Below are 21,042 nucleotides of genomic sequence, written 5' to 3' on the forward strand. Positions count from 1 at the left end.
TGCTGCCCTGCACCTGGGCAGTCCCCCATTCATAACAAACGTGGCTGACACCGCAAAGGCCAGGTGGAGGCGTTACCTTCAGGAACACTTCCAGGACGGTGCGCTGGAGCTGTGCGTCGTGGATTCGGATAGAGCCGCCTCCTACCTCACTGCCATTCAAAACCAAGTCGTAGTGTTGGCTGCGGACCTAGAAGATTCAGAGTCTCCGCATTAGAGAATGTCCCCTATGGACTTGAACCCGCCAGTTTCCTCTGGGGCGTCCAGAACCTGAAATCTGAAGTTCTCTGCTTTGGTTTCCACACGTCCTCTGATGGGGAAGCAGACAGGTACCTTTTCAGGCTCAGTGCGTAGGAGGTGGACGTCACTGGGGTGGGGAGCCGTGAACGGGTGGTGGGCCGACTCCAGCTCTCCGGGGCTGTCCTCCTTGGGAAGGAACAGTGGGAAATCCACCACCCAGAGGAAGGAGAAAACAGCCGGGTCACGAAGCACCACTCCTCTTGCTTCTAGAAGGTCCGCACATTCCAGTCGCAATTTCCCCAACAAAGAGCACTGCAGACAGAAGACACGGACACCGAGGTGACTGCCGGGACACAGCAGTTAGCAAAGACACGATCTGGATTCCAAAGCCAGGCCATCCTCTGAGAAAGGATTAGCCAATAGAAGACACACTCTGAGCTTTTCAGGAGACAAGTCTGAGAAGGACTGTCATACCAGGTTGCTCCTTGTCTCTGCATCCTCTGCCAGTGAGTAGAGGCCAGAGCATCTACTCCAAAAGGCTGCAGTGATGATCAGTGACAAGACGTGAGGTGCAAGGGCACAGGCACCTATCCCGATGGTTACTTCCTCACTGCCCCTGAGCGTGAGGGTCTGTTGCCTGGCGCTAGTTCATGTTCGGCAAATGCTGGCGGCCACAAGAAAGGCAGGGTGGATTGGGGTCAGCCTAAGAGTGCCACTTTGGGAGCCAGACTTTGAGGGTTAGAAACAAATTTGGCCCAGCTCGTGTGACTCAGTGGATTGAGTGTCGTCCTACGGACTGAGAGGTCCCGGTTCAATTCCCAGTCAGGGCACATGCCCGGATTGTGGGCTCGATCCCCAGCAAGGAACATGCAGGAGGCAGCCGACTGATGTTTCTCTCTCTCTCTCCTTTCCTCTCTCTCTCTAAAAAACCAATAAAAACATATTAAAAAAAAAAGAAAAAGCTCATTAAAAAAAAGAAAAAAAGCTGGCTCCTCCACTTCCCAGCTGTGTGAGAGCAAACTTTTAACCTCTGAGCCTCAGTTATCTTTGCAATAGTAACAGTCTCGGTACTTCTTGACCTTTACAGTGTGTTTCCTGTCTTCGTAGGCTTTCTTACCACTTTCGTACACTTGACAACGATCTCTACAGCTACGCCCAGTCTTCGGGTACCCCCTGGAGCACGCTGCTTCTCCCAGTGGCTGCCCTGCAGAAAAGGGTCCTGCCACAGCAAGCAGGACCAGGGTCCCTGCCAGCCAGCAGCCCCCCAGCAGTGATCTGTCCTCTACATTGTCAGGAATGCAGTATGTGCAAAAGGTAGTGACTACCAGACTTTCTTAATTTGTAAAACCTTGGGTGAAAGCATTTTTCACAGCTGTGCATTGAGTGCCAGTGCCCGCTACCTAAGTGGCTTCCCGATCAGAGCCAGAGCCAGCGTGTGTGAGCGGTGCCAATGCAGGCTCACTGCTGGGGAAAAAACTAGTTTTATACAGGGTGGTGTATAGTGCTGAAAGGTATTCATTCATTTAAAGACTTCATTTAATGAAATTAACAGTCAATATCAAATATGTACTATATGCACAGAAGAGAGCTTCATTGAGCCCCAACAGAACGGAGCTTGGCAGTGACTTTTCTTACTGCTGTCTTGTGCTCTCCGGCAGTCAGCAGGACCACATCCTCCTCCTGGATCTCCATTCGTCTGTTCAGTCCCAATCCTTGTTCCTCCATCACAAACTTAGCAACCGGAGAGTTCCAGTTCCTATTGGCTTTTGGGAACACAGGTAAGACTTCCTATGATAAAGAAAAAGACATTCCCATTTTTATTTATTTTTTGATATTTTGTTCAGATAGAGTGGAAGAGAGAGAGAGAGAGAGAGAGAGAAACATCGATGTGAAAGGGACACATCGAGTGGTTGCCACCCTCACGACCCAACCAGGGCCAGGGACACACTGCAACTGAGATACGTGCCCTTAGCGGGAACCGAACCCTGGTCTCTCTGGACCGCAGGCCGACACTCTAACCACTGAGCCAAACCAGCCAGGGCGACATTCCCATTTTTTAAAAAGCAGGGTTATTTTATTTTTCTTATTGTACAAAGACTTCTTGTTCCCAATAGAAGAGAACTTACATGAGATTATCTCTATTCCCTCCTGAACCCCTTCAATATGATACTCGAGGAATATAAAAGGCAATCTTATCATAATGAAAAACAGAGAATGAATGAAGGGTCAGGAGGGATGTCAGCAGATAAAAGTTTTCCGCAAATTTCTGGCACACCGCAAGTGGATGGAACAGGACTGATGAAAGAAGCAAGATGCAGAGCACTCTGGCCCAGAGAACAATGCAGCAGCCGCAGCATAAGAAGGCACTGATTTTACCCTGCAGAATCCTAGAGATACTCAGGACTCCAGAAACTGTGGGTCCCCAGGGTAATGGCCATGGCCCTGCTACTCACCCTAATCTGAACCTGACCATTTACAAAGCCCCTCCCAGAACACTGTGCTCTCAAACAGATTTCTAAATGCCTCATTCTTAAATATGTATAATCAACAATCACTATACCCTGAGAAAACTCTACAGTATATAAAAATATCTCACAATCAAGATAAGAAAGAACCCAAGAGGAAAGAGCTAATTTAGGCACCCAAAAAGGACTTGAAACTCAAAGGCACTCACAGAGATATTTTATCAATAAAACCAGAATAAAATGTAATGAAAAGAAGCAAGAAAGAGCTACCGGGAAAGAAAAATATAATTGCTAAAAAAAATCAACAGAGGAGTTGAACATATCTCTCCCAGAAAAATAAACACAAAGAAAATGATGGGAAAGAACACAGGAAAAAAAAAAAAAGACATACAAGTTACAAAAAGAAGTCTAACATACAACTAAGAGAAATGCCAAAAAGAGACACTAGAGAAAATGACAAGGTCAAAATAATGAGATAAAAAGAGTTTGCACAGATGAAAGACAGAAGCCTTAGCGTATCGAAAGGGCCCTTTAGGGGGCAACACACTGACAAACGATCCAAAGCTACACAAAGTGAAGTTTCAGAACATTAAGGATCCAGAAGCTGAAAGTGTCCAAAGGAAAAAAAGTTAGGTTTGCTATATAGGAATAAATTCTCACAAGCACCAGACTTCTCATCAATAACAGTGGCACAAGGAGAAACTAAAGCCACACCTTCCTGAGCTAAGGCTGTGCTGAGGCAGTGCCCACCGCTTACACAGCCATTGAAATGTAAATGGCATTGAAATCCCATTCTTCAGGCTTACTAGCCACATTTCAAGCATTCAAGAGCTACACTGACTACTAGCTACCATCTTTCTTTTTTTAATTTTTTTTCTTTATTACTTTTAGAGAGAGACGGGAGAGAGAGAGAGAGAGAGAAACACCGATGAAAGAACAATGATTAGCCACCTCCTGCATGTCCCTCACTGGGGATCGGGCCCACAACCTGGGCATGTGCCCTGACTGGAAATCAAACTGGTGCTTGGGTCATGATCAACCACTGAGCCACACTGGCTGGGCCTGGCTACCATCTTGGGGAATGCAGATAGGAAACATTTCCATCATTACAGAAGGTTCTATTGGACAGCACTGTTCTAAAGGGATGTGACCACCAATTCAGAATTTTATACTGAGCCAAATTATTAACCAAGTGTGAGGTTTTGAACATAAAGACATTTTTAGACCTGTAAAGATTTAGAAAGTTTCTCTCTCACATATTTCTCAGGAGGTACTTGAGGATGTACTCCTGTAAAAATAAGAAGGAAGAAGAGCTGAGATCCAGGAAGATTGGCTTTGACTCAGAAGAGGAATGAAGAAAAGGTCTGGGAAACCAGCTGTGCAGAAGGTACACAGCAATTAGGTAAGGCCTGCATTTGTGTGCCTCATCTCTCATTGCAGGAAGTCAACAGATGAAATTTAAAATAGGTTTTGTTAAAAAGGTAGTATTTAGACATTTCTGAAAACAGACGCTCTTGTATGGAACTAGAGTGGCTCTAGCTAGAGCAAACTCTGTTTCATTGTTAATCCTTCTTTACTGTTTGTTTTTTCTACCACAGGCATGCAGCGTATTGCTAAAGACTAAAAATAATTTAAGCCAAATCAAGTTAAAACATTAATAAGCTAAAAATAAGTATTACTGGTCTGGCTGGTTTGGTTCAGTAGTTAGAGCATAGGCCTATGCACCTGAGGGTCTCAGGTTTGATTTCTGATCAAGGGCACCTACCTGGGTTGCAGGTTTGATCCCCAGCCCTGATCAGGGGACATGTGGGAGGCAACAAATGTGTCTCTCACATCGATGTTTCTCTTTCTCTCCCTCTCTTCTTTTCTTCCTCCTTCCCCGCCTCTCACTCTATCTGAAGATATATGGAAAAATATCCTCACATGAGGAATAATAAAAAAAAAAGTAGTACCCATTTCTTATATAAAAGTTTAGAATATTAGGAAAGTAAAAGAGAAGAAAGAGTAAAAGAAGGAGAAAAGGTAGGAATAGTCCCACCAACTAAAGGCTGCCAAGCTACCCTGCAGGCTTATTTCCTGGCTGTGGGTTCCTAGAGGCAGGGATCACACACTAACAGAATGAAAATAAACCAACCTGGGAGAGGGTGGGGGTTGCTCATTTTGAATTTTATCAAGGGCATAAAATAAACCCCAATATTGCCTACTATTACTATCATTTCATAAAAGTGAACATTTCTACAGTATAAGAACAAAAAGTAGAGTTCTTTAAATTCAATTAACTTGATGAAAAGCTTTTCATAGTTCCCTAACTTTTCCACTTTGCCTTGACCCTTTATCCTAATCTTTCTTTCTTATTGAAAAATTCCCTTGAGCTTGATATTGGAGGCTTGGGATGTGGTGTGGTATAGGTGGGTAGTCCATTTTTAATGCACAAATAGTGTGTTTACGTGGTTATAATCAATGTATATGTAATTCTGTATTCTCCTTTGCTTATGAATATTTTCCCCATATTACAAACTCTTGGGAGATAAAGTTTTAGAAAGAAACTTTAATAGTAAATCTTTCGCTTATAATTTTAATCATTCCCATATGATTTCATTGTATTCTTGTTGTAAATGATACTGTGATGAGCATCAAGTCTCATATTTTGGATCCTTTTTTTTTTCTTTTATTGATTTTTAGAGAGAGAGGAAGGGACAGGGAGAGACATATAGAAACACAGATGAGAAAGAACACTGATTGGCTGCCTCCTGCATGCCCCCACTGGGGACTGGGCCCCCACCCTGGGCATGTGCCCTGACCGGGAATCAAACTGGTGACCCCTTGGTGTATGGGTCAATGCTCAACCACTGAGCCACACCAGCCAGGCTGGATCCTTTCTTTAAAGTATCACCGAAAATTAATGACTCAAAAAACATGACTATTTTTAAAGTTAATTGATTCAAAAATGGCCGAGGCAGTTCCAGTGACAGTGTAAGAATGCCCTTTCAGTTCTGCTGCTAACCAAGCCCGAACCAAGACGTGTCTATCAGAGGTGTATTCAGAGTTTTGTTGTTGTTAATCCTCTCACCTGAGGATATTTTTCCCATTGATTGTTAGTGTGGAAGAGTGGGAGAGGAGGGGAGAGGGAGAGAGAGAGACATCGATATGAGAGAGACACATCGATTGGCTGCCTCCTACACTTGCCCCCACTGGGGCCAGGGACCAAACCTGCAATCCCGGTACGTGCCCTTAACCGGGAATCAAACCGGTGACCCTTCAGTGTGTGGGCTGATTCTTTACCCGCTGAGCTACACCAGCCAGGGCTGTGTTCAGAATTTTACAAAAGGGCATGGAAAGAATGATGAATACAGGCTTTCCTTCACAACTGCCACGTTTCATTTAAATCTTGGACATATGGGGCTCTGTTTATTTTCCTAACCAGATTAAAAGACCATTGTTTTTTGTTTGTTTTTTTGTATGTGCCCCTAGTGGGAACCGAACCTGGGACTCTCTGGTCCGCAGGCCGAGGCTTCAACCCCTGAGCCAAACCGGCCAGGGCAAAGGGACCATTGTTTATTTTTAAAGGTGATGGTTGAACTTACATTCTGATTAGTGGTAAATTTGACTAAGTTAAAGCCTTAGAATTACACCCAGGGGTAAAATTAAGTTTAAAAATAAAAAGGAAAAGTAGAAGAATGATCTGAAATCACCAGACCTTCAAAACTAATGACAGTGAAAAAGCTCAAGCAATTATTAGTTTAAAATACTGAATCCCTAAAAGACAGGAAAAAAATTGCTCTAACTCCTTACCTGATCAAAATGGTCCACTGCAAATTTTCTAATGGACTCAATGTCTTTCCTTTTTAAGTATTTCTGATGGAATAAAATCAAAGTAAACTCATTAATATCACACTTGGCTTCATAAACATGTTTATGATAATTTTGTGCCTTTACATCACAACAGTAGGATTTAACAAAAATTTAATTTCGGGTCTCTTAAAATTCTTTATATCTCACTTTTTGTAAATTATCTCAATGTCTTTCTAAGTGAGACACTATCATCATAACTAATATTCACGGGCCACTTAACTAGGTGTGGAGATACACAAAGATGGAAACGGGGTTCACAACCCAGCAGGTCTTACCATCTACTTGGGGAAGAATGGGCATCCCCATACTGGGGTCAATAATAACCACAAGCAATGCATGTTCTACAGAGCAAATTACTTTCCACTGGACATATGAAGCGAATATGAGACTGAATTCTTATCCCCCTTCTGAATATACATAATATACTTATGTATCTAATAAGTAGTCTTTCAAAATAGTAATCTTATTCAAGAACCATGCAAGGGTTACGCTGGGCTGAGCTGAGAGCCTTTGGCGAAACGTAGGCTGGAGACAATGTGAATACGACGTTATGCTCAGGTGTACCTGATAGCATTGTTTAAGGGGGAGAGGGGGGCTCTAGATCTTGAGTATAAACTCATATTCGTCAGGTTTTATTGTTCTCTACTTATAGTTTTAGGGACATTGTTAGACTTCACATAGAGATATATATTCTTCATTTACAGACAATTTTATGAATGTATTTGAAAAGACACATAATCTCTTTTAAAGAGAACTATTCTCTCTGACATTCAGATGTGCCCACGTTGAACGTGTTTACTTCCCACAGGCGGATTCTAGAGAGAAACAGAACTGCTTCACTTACTGCTCCCTTGGGGAGGCATATGGCTTTGACGGTTCCTTGGGGTTTGCTCAGTGCATCTTGAAGAAAGCCAACCTCTGTGTTTATGAACACGTCACTGACATCTACAATCTGGAAAATGAGTAAAAACAAAAGGGCAACTAAAACACTCTACAAACCAGATTTTAGAAAAGAAAGTAGCTCCTGTTACCATCTCTAGAGTGCATTCATACAGTGGTTCCCGTGGGTTCACACAATGGCTCGTGTTCGTGAGCTTTTCATTAGCATTAATTCATCTCATCCGTAAAACGAGTTTGAGGGCGGCACTCTTATCCCCATTTAACAAATGAGGAAACTGAGGCACAGGGAAGGCAGTCACTCGCCCAAGATGACACAGCTAGTAAGTGGCAGAGCCAGAGCTGACGCAGTGTGGCTGGAGCCACTGCCCCGGGTCCCAGCAGGAGGCGAGCTCGCAGCAGTGAGCAGACAGGCAGGACTCTAAGCTGAGCACTGCCTATTCATACGCCAGGCAGAACTCAATCTGCACTGAGAACAGGTACAGTGATGTCGCCAGGTTTATACAAACAGAGGGCGGTCGCTCTCTAAGAGCAAATAATGGGAGGCTCACCAACAGGAACTGCTCATGTAAATTCCATCCTTACCCTTGGTTACATATGTACTAATCTTTTTTTTTATATATAATGTTTTTATTGATTTTTCAGAGAGAGAGGAAGGGTGTGAGAGATAGAAACATCAATGTAAGGGGGAAATATCGATCGGCTGCCTCCTGCACGCCCCTCACAGGGGATCGAACCCACAACCCGGGCATATGCCCTGAACGGTAATCGAACTGGGACCTCTAAGTCCATGGGACAATGTTCAATCCACTGAGCCACAATGGCTGGGCCATACTGATCTTAATAATTGAATAAATTTTTCCATATGTTTGAGCTCTTTAAAGACCACAGAAAAGCCCTGGCCGGTTTGGCTCAGCGGTTAGAGCGTCGGCCTGAGGTCCAGAGAGACCCGGGTTCGGTTCCCGCTAAGGGCATATACCTCGGTTGTAGTTTGTCCCCGGCCCTGGTTGGTCGAGCAGGTGGCAGCCACTCGATGTGTCCCTTTCATGTCGATGTTTCTCTCTCTCTCTCTTCCTCCCACTCTATCTGAACAAAAAAATGGAAAAATGTCCTCGGGTGAGGATAAAAACAACAACAAAAAAAACACAGAAAAAGAATAAAGAATTTTTAATCATTTGTCTTCCAAGAGCCATTTTATTTTATTTATTTTTTTGGTATGTGCCCCTAGCGGGAACCAAACCCGGGACTCTCTGGTCCGCATGCCAATGCTCCAACCGCTGAGCCAAACCGGCCAAGGCCAAGTGCCATTTTAGCTTAAGAAAAATTGAAGAGGAAAAAATAGTTTATTTTTTTCCCATTTCAAGTTATCATTTGTGTCCATATGATTGATAACTTATCAGTAATATAAACTTGACAGCAAGAACCTTGCTCTTTCCAAATGGGTTTTGGAACACAGTAGAGAGAAAAAAGTGTTGTAATGTTAACACCCTATTATCCTGTCTTGCTGTAGCTCCAAAACAATGAAGGGAACAACAAAAAATAGGACACAATTTTGTGTGTAATTGGTTGTAGACTTCCAAGTGGTTCAAAAGTCTGTGGGACTATCTGGGGGCAGAGACCGGGAAAATTGAAGAGTTAAGTACCTTCATCCCAAAGCGAGTGTCGGGTTTATCAGTTCCATAGCTGGCCAGTGCCTCGGCAAAAGTCACAGACGGAAAAGGGACTCCCACAGGACCTTTGTCGCTGGGCCAGGAATACTGGAGCAAACCCTCAATCAGACTCCGGATCCCGGTCTGGTCTACAAAAGACATCTCTATGTCAATCTGAAACCAAATAACATGGAGACTAACTTGAACAGCCACAACATCTCTATGCACATGTTCATATATTTTGCTGGTTTTAAGTGACCACAGGATTCTGGACATAAATACTTAATACACGGGGGGAATAAATACCACTGCACATCTGTTTTATGTCAGGCAGTGTGCTAAGGCTTTACATACATCATCAACTTGTTTAGTTCCCAGGACGACCCACGGATCATGGCTCAGACAGGCCGTCTCTTGCTCGTGTATGTGCAGCTATAAGCAGTAGAGCTACACTTGACCCCGGGGCTGTCCACCTTCACCACACTGACTCATATGCTACCACACAGAAGCCAAATCATAACGCTCTGATGAGTCCCCAGACCAGACATTCAATACCAACATACGGAACCATTAGTTATTTTTTTTTTTTTTTTAATCCTCACCCGAGGACATTTTTCCATTTTTTGCACAGATAGAGTGGGAGGGAGAGAACGGAAGAGAGAGAGAGAGGGAAACATCGACGTGAAAGGGACACATCGAGTGGCTGCCACCCGCACGACCAACCAGGGCCGGGGACAAACTGCAACCGAGGTACATGCCCTTAGCGGGAACTGAACCCGGGTCTCTCCGGACCGCAGGCGGACACTCTAACCGCTGAGCCAAACCGGCCAGGGCCGGAACCATTAGTTCTTAAAGTACCAGAGATGTTTTAAGAACTTTATTAAGACCATGAAAATGCTGTAGGATCTCTGGCATCCCTTAGTTGATGGCCAAAAGCCTTATCAAAAGGACACATGAAATAGGTTAAAAATTAAATAATGGAAAAAACGTAATGGGAAGTCTGCGTGACTACTGTCCTGGTCTGGAAACACGTGGCTGTCGCGAGGCTGCCTGAGTGAGAGGAGGGAATGCAGCTTGTACCTGAGTAAACTCGGGCTGTCTGTCTGGTCTCGAACCTTCATCTCGGTAACATCGGGCAACCTGAAAATACCTACAATTGAAAAATAGCATTAACTGAGCCACGACTCTAATAAGACATACACGTTTTCCCCAAATTTATGGTAGTGCAGGCTGTGAGATAAATTAATTATAATACCTAAAGGGCATATAAGAAATTTAAAAATTCTTTACAATGCTTTATCTCATCAGACGCAGAGCTGACTCATGAGAACTTAATGATACCATGTTTCAGAAATATACAATGGCACCTTTGGATATTCATGTCCCTTTGGATATTCATGTCGCAGACTGACATGCAAGGTGGTCTGTGCCTCTCCTTCAGACTCTTTGGCTCTGGCCAACTTGCACCGCTTGTTGCTCATGATACACTCGAGCCATCTCCACCTGCTGAAATGCAGCTGCCCAGCAGGCCCAGCTCAAAGCTTTTCCTAGTTCCCAAAACAACGTAATTTCAAGCCTCTTAATACCTACTCTGCAACTCTCAATGCATTTAATTTTGGTTGACATCATAGCTGGTTTTATTTATTATCCTATTCTGTCTTACTAGATGCAGTCACTCCTTGAGCAAAACCTGTTCGTTTTTTTTTTTTTTTTTTTTTTAATCCTCACCCGAGGATATTTTTCCATTTTTTGTACAGATAGAGTGGGAGGGAGAGAGAGGAAGGGAGAGAGAGAGAGAAACATCGATGTGAAGGGACACATTGAGTGGCCGCCACCCGCACGACCAACCAGGGCCGGGGACAAACCGCAACCGAGGTACGTGCCCTTAGCGGGAACCGAACCCGGGTCTCTCCGGACCGCAGGCCGACGCTCTAACCGCTGAGCCAAACCGGCCAGGGCTCGTTTTGTTTTGAATCCCCTGTGACATTGCCTGGCACAGAGTTCTTTACGAAAGCATGACTACAGCCTGGCCGGTGTGGCTCAGTTGGTGGAGCGTCATCCCATGCACCAGAAGATCACCAGTTCGATTCCCAGTCTGGGCACATACCCAGGTGGTAGGCTTGATCCCCAGTAGGGGGTGTGCAGGAGGCAGCCGGTCAATGTTTCTCTGTCATTGCTGTTTCTATGTCTCCCTCTCCCTTCCTCTTTTTTTTAATCCTCACCTGAGGACATTTTTCCACTTTTTGTTCAGATAGAGTAGGAGGGAGAGAGAGGAAGAAAGAGAGAGAGAGAGAAACATTGACGTGAAAGGGACACATCGAGTGGCTGCCACCCGCACAACCAGCCAGGGCCGGGGACAAACTGCAACTGAGGTACGTGCCCTTAGCGGGAACCGAACCCGGGTCTCTCTGGACTGCAGGCCGATGCTCTAACCGCTGAGCAAAACCAGCCAGGGCCCTTCCTCTTTCTGAAATCAATAAAAACATATCTAAAAAAAAAGAAATGACTACAAATTTTTAAGGTATTTTGCACATATTTTAAAAATTCTCATACATTTTCTAACCTTCTTTTAAGAGCTCAGGCAACTTTGCCTTTTTCCCTTCCCCTCCCCACTTTTCCCTTCCTGACAACTACCAGCATAAAGGAAGCTCACCTGTCTAAACCACCGACCATCAAAAGCTGCTTAAACTGTTGTGGACTCTGAGGGAGAGAATAGAACTTTCCAGGTTCCCTGGATGGTATTACAAACTCTTTTGCGCCCTTTCAATGAGAGAGAGAGAGAGAGAGAGGAGACATTATAAAAACAAAAACAAAAAAACACCCAAAACTGGTGAAAGTTGATACTTCAGCTCGTCCATTAAATTAACTAAAGAGCAAAATCCCCATGACGACAGAGATCATTTCCTGTTCATCTGTTAGTCCCCCAAAGGCTTGCACATAATAGGCTTTAAATGTTCGGACACAGCAGGTACTAAATGCGTGCTTGTTGAAATGAATTCTCAATTTTGTTACCAGCTAAAGGAATTTTGTGCATCAATTCCTATTCACATAATTCCTAACTTGTTTTCTAAATTAAAGTTTTATAAGTTCACAGATTGTATGAATAGATGAAATATCAAGGTTTAGAAAGGTCAGTTCTTAGTGAACAAGGGATTTATGTTTAAGGAACCAATTCATTATTGATTTGCATCTATAAACCTCAAAGAAAACCCATGTAGAATAAAAGGATTCTGTCTCAAAACAGTGGCCCATATAATCCTCTCAACTCTTTCTTTTTAAGGAAAAATACAATTTTATGAAAAGATCTAAAGGAAGATCTCAATGATACCCTCATTACAAGGACTTCGATCAAAATCCCATCTGTGTTTTCCTCGTAGTTTTGACATTGAGAAGAATAGAAGAGGAGACCAGTCATCCTGCAGACATGTGAGTGGCCTTGCCCTCGCCTGCTCCTACCGTTCCCGGATTAGTTCATCAACGTCACCTTTGTTGCACTCAACTCTTTTTTTTCAAATTGGACTTATTGGGAGTGACACTGGTTAAGAAAATCATATAGCTTTCAGGTGTACAATTCTATAACACATCGTCTGTATACTGTACTGTGTGTTCACCACCCCAAGCCAAGTCACCTTCCATAACTGTCTCTTCCCTTTACCTTCTTCTACCTCGTCAACCCCCTTGTGCACCTCAACTCTTCACCACCACTGTGAACTGAATGGCTGGAAGATGCTACTTTACTTGTTACTACACTTCTTTTAGCATTTTCTGCATGAAAAGGTTCATCCCGAATTAAAATGCATGGGAACCCCAATGCAAACTCAAGGACTAGGAGTGTGTCGGGTCCTGGGGGCTGTAGCCCATGAACCTCTTTTAAGTGAATAACTCTGAGACCCAGAGAACACAGGGCTACAAGGCATGGTGAGACCTGGTTCAGTGAGCTGCTGCACCCAAAGCAGTAGGCGTGACTTCTGCCCAGCCCTAAGTCCTATTTTCTCTCCTAGACCCATGGACCAGGGATGGCAGAACCCCAACTCCAAGTTCCTCGGGGCCTGGTGGAGGGGCTGCCCTGGGCAGGCCAGGCCACCCTGCTAGCTGCAGGTGAGAAGGGAGGGCTCAGGGTGTTCAGGTGTCCACCTTCGCTGAGGGAAGGACACACAGCGGGGCACTGGGGGGCGGGGCGGGGCAGGGCCTTGGCAACAGGATCCACTCACATCCCCGAGAGGAAATGGAATGTGAGCAGGTGGGACTCGGAGCCTTGCCTCTGCGCCTCTGCTTCAGTGTCCATTTGCTCAGCTCTTAAGAAAATCTAGCTAATGTGACCATCTTGAGGCACCAAAATAAGTAAAAAAAAATACAATCAAGTGAATATAAATGCAAAGTGGTCCAGTTTCCTAATTAATAGGACATTATAGTAGGCTGGTACGCACCCCCGGAGTCCTCTTAAATAATGTCGGTGTTTCTACATCCACAAACCCTAAAAAGAGAGAAATGTTTGAATAGATAGGAATTTGTCAAATACGATGTCTATGGTACAGTCCAACACATCTGAGGCTGCCCCTGAATTAGGAATTTTCACTGAAATCAGTTACCAACCCCACTGATGCTGGTTTCTATAGGCCCAAAGATTTTCACAAAATCCTATTGTTTGTGAACTTGATACTTTTGTCATGAAATAATTCTAACTACTTAATGGATTCTTGTTTACAGAACTGTTCTTTTTAAAAAATATTCTGCTCGTGTAGCAAAAATAACACATAGTAGGAAAAAACCCTAGGACGGATTCAAGAGTCAAATCCAACTCCCATGACATTTCTGAGCTCACAACAATGCTACTTTAAAGCATGATAAAGAATTAAAAAAATGTACAGATGTAACAACCAAAGGGCTGTCCGACCTCCAGCAGTGATGGGAAATACTTAACGTAGCAGGCTCGATCACCTTTTCAAAGGCTGTATTTGTGACCCAGAAGAGAACTAAATTAGGCTCTAAATTACTAAATTATGCTCCAGGACAAAACACCTAGAAATTACAAAAACTGCTTTACATATTACGTGAACTTCAGACTCGGGCAGCATCTGATCCAATGATGCTAAGGCGGGATCCAGTTAAACTGCTGAATAAAACAGAAGAGCTGCTAAAAAGCTCCAAGGAACACGCAGGCATCTCCCTTACCATGTAGATTACAGAGATATTCCCGCATTTTCGTGACCATCTGGGACCTCAGCCGGAGATTATACTGCATTTGGAAGCTACGCAAGTCTAAGTAGCGATACTGCAAACGAAGAGCCTCTGTTTTCTAAACAAATGGAAAGATTTTTATGTTTAAATATTATTTTCAAATATTAAGAAGATATTAACTTTACATACAGAGTTTGAATTTACAAAAACTTTGGCTCCATCTTCAGCTTCTGCCGTGTGGGTGTACACTGACATCCTTAATTCCTCCCGCTGCTAACTTTGTTACTGGTCCGGATTTTACATTTTTTACTATTCATGATCATTAATATGACCCTCCACTGATTGAAATTTGTCTATCATACTAAACATTTATCCCTTTATTTAAGCCTGTAGCTGAGTCTTGATCTTAAAGCTCTTTTAAAATAAAACACAACTACAATGTTATCCGTGGGGCTGAGACTAAGAAATGCAAGGGAACAGCAGAGGGAATCTCGGTGATGGTCTTAGTGGTGAGAATGTTTGCTTATTTTGTAGGCTGTAAATCTCTGCTGACAACTTTTTACGGAAGCCCTTTTCCTGGTGTAGTTATTTCTTTGACACTAGCAACAGAGGAACAGTCATTTCTCTTTTGAAAGCTTAGCTGGGTATTTCCTTTTTCCCCAAAGGCCAACTCTGTAACTATATTGCCTTTTCTAAGGAAAATATCAAGTATTGGGAACTTAATCCTTACAGATCAGTTTATAAACTAGGACTACGCAGGTCTACAACAGTAGATAACTGTGAGATTTATCTGGTGTATGTACCCAGTGCAGTCTAGCTTCATCAAACCCTCAAGCTTTGGTAAAGAACATCCTGAGTTACAGTGATATTTATATGTTTGGGAAGTGAAGCCAACATTTTATCACTGTTAGAGGCTTAAATTTAATAGACACAGGATCTCTTAGGCCATTTGGCCATGTCCAAGCTAGACATAAATTTCTTCTCAAAATGTAAAACAGCAACAGAAAAACTTGACACACAGTAGCAGCCCAAGTCTTAGAGACAGAGCCATGTGTCAGGCTGTCTGAAAAAACAGTCCAGGTATTTAGGAACTGCAACAACTTAATGAATTGTTACTAAAAAGGGTTCACCAAGAAATTGTAAAAATAACAGAACAATTCATGATACATCTATTAACACAATGCTTAATGTTGTGGAAGTCTAAATTTTTCTTAAAAAAAAAACACAAAACAAAACCCTGAAAACACTTTACTGGTCAACATTCTCTAAATGATGGTACCTTCACAAAGTCCTTCATTTCAAAGGGCAGCTTCTTGCAGGAATTCAGAAGTTCAGCCGTTTTAACCTTGATTTCAATCTCACCTGTTGGCATTTTCTTAAAGAGAAAGAAAAGACCCATTTTAAAATTCACTCATCAGGACATGTACACAGAGAACATTTGTAAAATACATGCTTTATTTATATATGTAAAATGCACAGTGCTTATAGTGTGTAGTCTAAATGTCTGGGTATGTTTTTGACATTCTTATGCATACCCGTGGCTGATGTGATCATTAACAAATATATTAACATGCATATTTATATCATGTTATAGTGAAGATTTTGAAATCTTCAGATTCATTCATAGAACTTACAGAACTTTAGTGCCTGATGTCCAACAGGTGCTCAGCTCTATTGTCTGAATGTGTAGACAGACAGTGCAAGTGTATACAGGTTAAAAAAAGAGTGTATAGTATCTAAACTACTAACTGGGTTCTCTTGTCCTGGAGGTCGGGAAATCACTGTCCCAGTCACTTGCACCACAGATTCCACGGGGGCTTCACATAGTATCTTCTTCACGGAAGCAGCTGACTACAGAAAAAGAGGGGAAAACCAGTTCCAAGAAACACATGAACCTAAAGAAATCTGAACTAACTCTAGGCCTATGGTTTAGAAAAATGGTAATACTCATAGGGTTTAACTGCTGTAAATATTGGGGCTGCCCTTCATGTCTTTTATTAAAGAATTTGATAAATTGCACCCCTGTTTTGACTGCAGTTAATATAGCAAGTCAAACTCTCAGTTAAGAGTTTTAAATATTTTCCTATAAGGAAAAGAACGATTAATGCAAACAAGTCCCACGTACTTGAAAGGCAACTTGTTTCCATGGTTAGTCTTAGGGGCATTTAAGTCCAACAGCAATAATGGAGTCCAAAGGTTAGCTCGGCCCATCTCTGGGTCCTGAGATAATTCATTGCTCTTATTTCAAACACTAAGAGCTGAGTATATCATATTTTTCTTAGGCACACAAGCATTTATAAACATTACAGTAGAAACCAATGTTGCCCAACAACCATGATGAGAAGGCTTTATTGTATCTAATCTCAACGGTAATTATTTTTGAGCAGGAAGTACGTTCACATGGTTCAAAATTCAAAGGCAACAAACAGACATATAGTGAACAGTCTGCCTCCTATCCTTGTCCTCCAGCCCAGAGGCACCCAATGTTACCAGATATTCACATATCCCTCCAGGGACATGTCATAAGATATACACCCCCTTTTTAATAGAGAGAACAGCACTCCACATGCTCTTCTGCATCCTGTTTTGTTTCATCTAACAATGTACCATGTCAGTTCATAAAGAGCTCCTGTAACCTTTTTTCTATGGCTGCCAGGATACACACATTTTTTTTTTTAATTTAAAAAAACCTTTTTTTTTTTAATCCTCACCTGAAGTTATTTTTACATTTATCTTCAGAAAGAGTGGTAGGGAGGGAGGGAGGGAGGGAGACATCAATGTGAGAGAGACACATTGATTGGTTGCCTCCTGCACGTACCCTAATTGGGCCAGGGATCGAACCTGCAACCCAAGTACATGCCCTTGACCAGAATCGAACCCAAGAACCTCTGGTCCTCAGGCTGATGCTCTAACCACTGAGCTCCTGGCCAGGGCCAATTTTTTTTTACTGTTAAAAATAACCTTGCAACCAAAAACCTTGAATTTATGTCATTTGGCCTCTGTGTAAGTGTAGGTGTAAGATACCTGTAGGATAACTGACTAGAAGTGGAAGAGATGTTTGGAAGGCTAGATGGTTTCTAGTTTTGATACCATCAAACCACCCTCTATGGAACCAATGCCATTTGGCCTCCCTGCATTATAATGTACATTTCTCTACTTATGAGTGACGTCGGGCACATTTTCATAGGTCTGTAAGTCATTTATATTTCCTTTTCTGAGAATTTTATGTTCATATCCTAGGTTCATATTTCTACTGGGTCACTGTTTTTTTTTTGTTTTTTTTTTAAATTTGTAGTAGCTTTTTAGATATTAGAGAAATTAGCCTTTTATATTTGATGTGCTCATCAACATGTCTCACTTATATTTATATAGGTGTATTTGCGGTGAATATTTTCCCCCCATTTGTCATTTGTCTCAATGTTGCTTGTATTTTTTTACTTTTCATTAACCTCTGAATTTCAAAGCTCAAATATACTTAGCTTACCCTGACTGGGGCATCAAAGAAACTTTCAGTAACAGTAGGAAAACTTCCATTACCTCATCCTGGGGAATGACAACTTGAACAAGCCCCTGGAAATCTCTTAGGACCAGGAAGAGGTTTTGCCTGATAAATGAAAAAATGAACATGTTAGGATAAATATCTCTGAGCCCAAAATTTAGGCAGGCAAAGCAAATTAAACAAACAAAAGATCCATACAATTTCTTACATTTATTATAATAAATATGTGCTTTAGCTATAGTCATGACATTTTCTATGCAGCTTATTAATGAAAAAAAATTTTTTCATTTTCAATTTCAGTTTTTATTGGCTATATATTCAAGCTTACTAATGTTATCCAGATGGCTTATTAATGAAAAGGAAGATTTAAAAAAAAATTTGAATTTTCACTGGCTTAAGTCTTTTTAAGAAAATTTTATTAAATTTGGAAACTTTCCACATATTAAAATCCAAGATAATATTTTAGGATATTAAAAAGATCTGATTGGACTTTTTTGAAGTACAGCAATATAAAGTCTTTCCCTAAAAAAAAGATACAATCTAAAATTTTCTAGAAGAGGTTCAACTACTAATTTAATCTCTCTATAAACCATCATAAGGTTCCCCAAACCCCAACATTTTGGCATTCAACCTACATTGCTCATAGTGTCCTTAATACCAAGAAGAGGTTTAGAAAGCCTCCTCCAATTTTGAATTAAGAAGATAAAAATCAACAAATTTATGGGTCAAATGTCCACCTGTTTGAAATGTATTCTTTAGAAAGGTCAAACAATCTATGTATTTTAGATTTCTTCATTGTGAATTACTGTACTATTCAGAAATGTTCTGGAATGCAGAGATGAGCAATAAAAAAATGGGCTCTAATGTTAAGGAATCACTGTTCTCTAACTAAATTTAGAATAAAATAAGCTTTTTCATGCTCTTGGAGCTTACCACCTGGCTCATTCCATTACTGGTCCTAAGGACTGTTAAACAAAAATGTTAACTTTCATGGCTGAAAGTCTTTTTAAAATAAAGGGTTTATTAGGCCATTGCTAGCAAAAAAAAAGAAGACTGGTCTTGGGGTATGGGGTCTAAATCAGCAACATGGCTAGACAGAAAAGACAGCATGCTCATCATCCCAGAGTTCTGTAAGCATTTTCATACATGAAGTAGGGAGAGAAAAGTGTGAGCAATTCTGAAAGAATTAGCTGTAAACAAAGGGAACGGGAGAAGGTGCAGTGGGGCTACTCGTGGGCAGGCACAGCAGCAGAATCAGTAAAGCCCATGTGTGAACATGAAGCAGAGGCCCCTGGGGTTCCACAGGCCTGGCTCTCTGCTCATTTTAAATAATCTCAGAATAACCACCTGGATATTCATTTTAATTCCAATGTACACTAAACAGTGTGAGCAGTCTTTTGTTGGATTTGCACTGCAGCTGTTAACCAATTAATCCCTTTGTCTCTTCCTTCCACTCTCTGGCCTGCAGTAATTTAATTTAGGACATTTCAGAATGTTCTCGTCAGGACTCTTCAACCTTCGTAAGCTAAGGGACATTTCAGTCCATTGGTGGATCACACTTCATTATTACGTCCTTCAACAGATGTTACTGAGAGTGCCACTATTTGGGCCTTTCAAAACAAAATGGAAAATTCAATGAATTCTGAGAGTCTTGCAGGAGTTGCAAAACTTTTATTCTTCTGACTGGCTGAAAATTAATAAAGGTTTGGAATTGCCTTGGAAAATCAATACTATGCACTCTTAAATCGTCTGCCTTAATTTACCTTCGATATTGAATCCATCCACACAATGTGACTTCTTGGCCTAAATGAGAAGAACGCAATTCTCCACACGTGTTGGTCCGGGCAACAAAGCTACTGAGTTCTTAAAAAAGAGAAAAGAAAAAGCAAGATGAAAAAATCTGACATTCCCAAATCACAAAGGATCTTAGGAATCAATGAAGTTTGGTAGTGCAGTAGCTAGTTGTACTGTGAACCTAGACTGATATGTACACTACTTAAAGTATTGTCAAGTGGAAAGAATTTTTTATACTTATTAGAAGCACCAACTAAAAGCAGAACAGCCTATCTTTGTGGCTACTTTGCTAGTTTTTTTAAGTACCAGGACTAAAAAAAACCTGTAAGAAGTAAGAGGGTGAATGATCTGCTTCTACACATAAGGCCATCCATCTAGCTAGCGGGGGTCGGAGAACAGGAGGAAGTGCTGTCCAGAGGACACGAGGCCTTCACTGCTTTCACCTGGAACTCTCCGATGGGCACTCAGCACCAGACTTCTGGAGAGAGACCCGCAGATCAGCTGGGCGATCCTTCCGGCGGGTGTGGCTAAGCCCCTGTCGAGCCGCTTAAACCAACTGGAGAACATGTTGCAGCCGCAGGACGAGAGGCGCTCACGAATCCCACACTGCCCGTGTAGGAAGGTGGTCAACAGTCATTCCTGGAAATACACATGAACCCCTTGAAATGCTAGGAGTTCCTACTCTCTGCTCCGATATTTGAGCGCTTCTCCGCTAAACATTCAAATACACGTGTCTAGAAACCAGACCGATCTGCAAGGTCTTCGGAGTCCTTGGGGAGTAGCTAGAAGACCTTTTCTCTCCTTTCCATGCACCAGTTTCCACTTCTAACAAACAGCTGCGGCCAGATGTGTAAGAAGGCGTCCACACAGCAACTCAAGGTGGGACCCCACGATCACGCAGAGACGGAAGGGGCCGGTCATCACGCGCACGCCCTTCCCTTCCGTCTACGCTTCCCCGAAGGTTCCCGCGGCAGTACCGGAAAACAGGGAGAACTCAGCCTCGCATTTCAAATTTCCTGGCGCCGACCTCGCATGTTCAAAATGAGGACGAGGGCAAATCCAAAACGTCCTGAGGGTCCGAGCCCACCCGCAGGTCGCCCAGGGCACCAAGCGCTTCTCAGAGCGCCCCGGGAGCGCCAGAGATTACACTACAGGCGATCAACCAATCAGAGCAGAGGCGCCGCCGCCATGCTTAGTGCGGCCGGAAGTTGGAAGGAAAGCTTCGCGCCGGTAGGAAAGCGTGGTAGAACTGCCGCCGCGCGCTTAGGAAAACAGGCTAGTGGTCAAGTCCCTCGAGCGTGCCCTCAATAAAAATGGCGACCGTAGTTGCTTCACTGGTTTGGCATCGGCGCCTGGGGGGCTTCCGGCGTCGGGCCGCAGAGCGAGTCGGGAATCGATTTTAAACTGGGGCGGCGGCTAGCGACTGAGTTGCGGCTTCTCAACGGCGGGATTTGGCAGCCGGCCTTGGTAC

At 42.7% G+C, this 21,042-nt stretch overlaps 1 protein-coding gene and 1 long non-coding RNA gene across 3 annotated transcripts in view; one reads left to right on the top strand and one right to left on the bottom strand.

Annotated features, from left to right (window-relative positions):
* Positions 1–13,198, top strand: part of LOC118637883 — a 26,982-nt gene extending 13,784 nt beyond the window's left edge. Inside the window, exons 14-16 of one of the 2 annotated variants that reach the window (XR_004960979.1) lie at positions 3,970–4,104; positions 12,381–12,526; positions 13,102–13,198. This is a non-coding gene — a long non-coding RNA (uncharacterized LOC118637883). The remainder of the gene's footprint in view (positions 1–3,969; positions 4,105–12,380; positions 12,527–13,101) is intronic. The other variant, XR_004960980.1, reaches the window with a different exon arrangement.
* DARS2 (aspartyl-tRNA synthetase 2, mitochondrial) overlaps positions 1–20,682 on the bottom strand; it is a 23,616-nt gene extending 2,934 nt beyond the window's left edge. Inside the window, exons 1-15 of the mRNA XM_036273520.1 lie at positions 20,015–20,682; positions 19,541–19,640; positions 17,816–17,882; positions 16,028–16,129; positions 15,558–15,653; positions 14,273–14,396; positions 13,528–13,574; positions 11,754–11,860; positions 10,181–10,250; positions 9,095–9,274; positions 7,399–7,506; positions 6,495–6,557; positions 1,873–2,025; positions 331–549; positions 77–187 (exon numbers count right to left, since the gene is read on the bottom strand). Of these exons, the coding sequence (XP_036129413.1) occupies positions 77–187; positions 331–549; positions 1,873–2,025; positions 6,495–6,557; positions 7,399–7,506; positions 9,095–9,274; positions 10,181–10,250; positions 11,754–11,860; positions 13,528–13,574; positions 14,273–14,396; positions 15,558–15,653; positions 16,028–16,129; positions 17,816–17,882; positions 19,541–19,640; positions 20,015–20,138 (1,671 nt within the window). The 5' untranslated portion in view covers positions 20,139–20,682. The remainder of the gene's footprint in view (positions 1–76; positions 188–330; positions 550–1,872; positions 2,026–6,494; positions 6,558–7,398; positions 7,507–9,094; positions 9,275–10,180; positions 10,251–11,753; positions 11,861–13,527; positions 13,575–14,272; positions 14,397–15,557; positions 15,654–16,027; positions 16,130–17,815; positions 17,883–19,540; positions 19,641–20,014) is intronic.
* Positions 20,683–21,042: the final 360 nt, after the last annotated feature.

The sequence above is a fragment of the Molossus molossus genome, unplaced genomic scaffold, assembly GCF_014108415.1.
Source record: "Molossus molossus isolate mMolMol1 unplaced genomic scaffold, mMolMol1.p scaffold_m16_p_20, whole genome shotgun sequence".
NCBI lineage: Eukaryota > Metazoa > Chordata > Mammalia > Chiroptera > Molossidae > Molossus > Molossus molossus.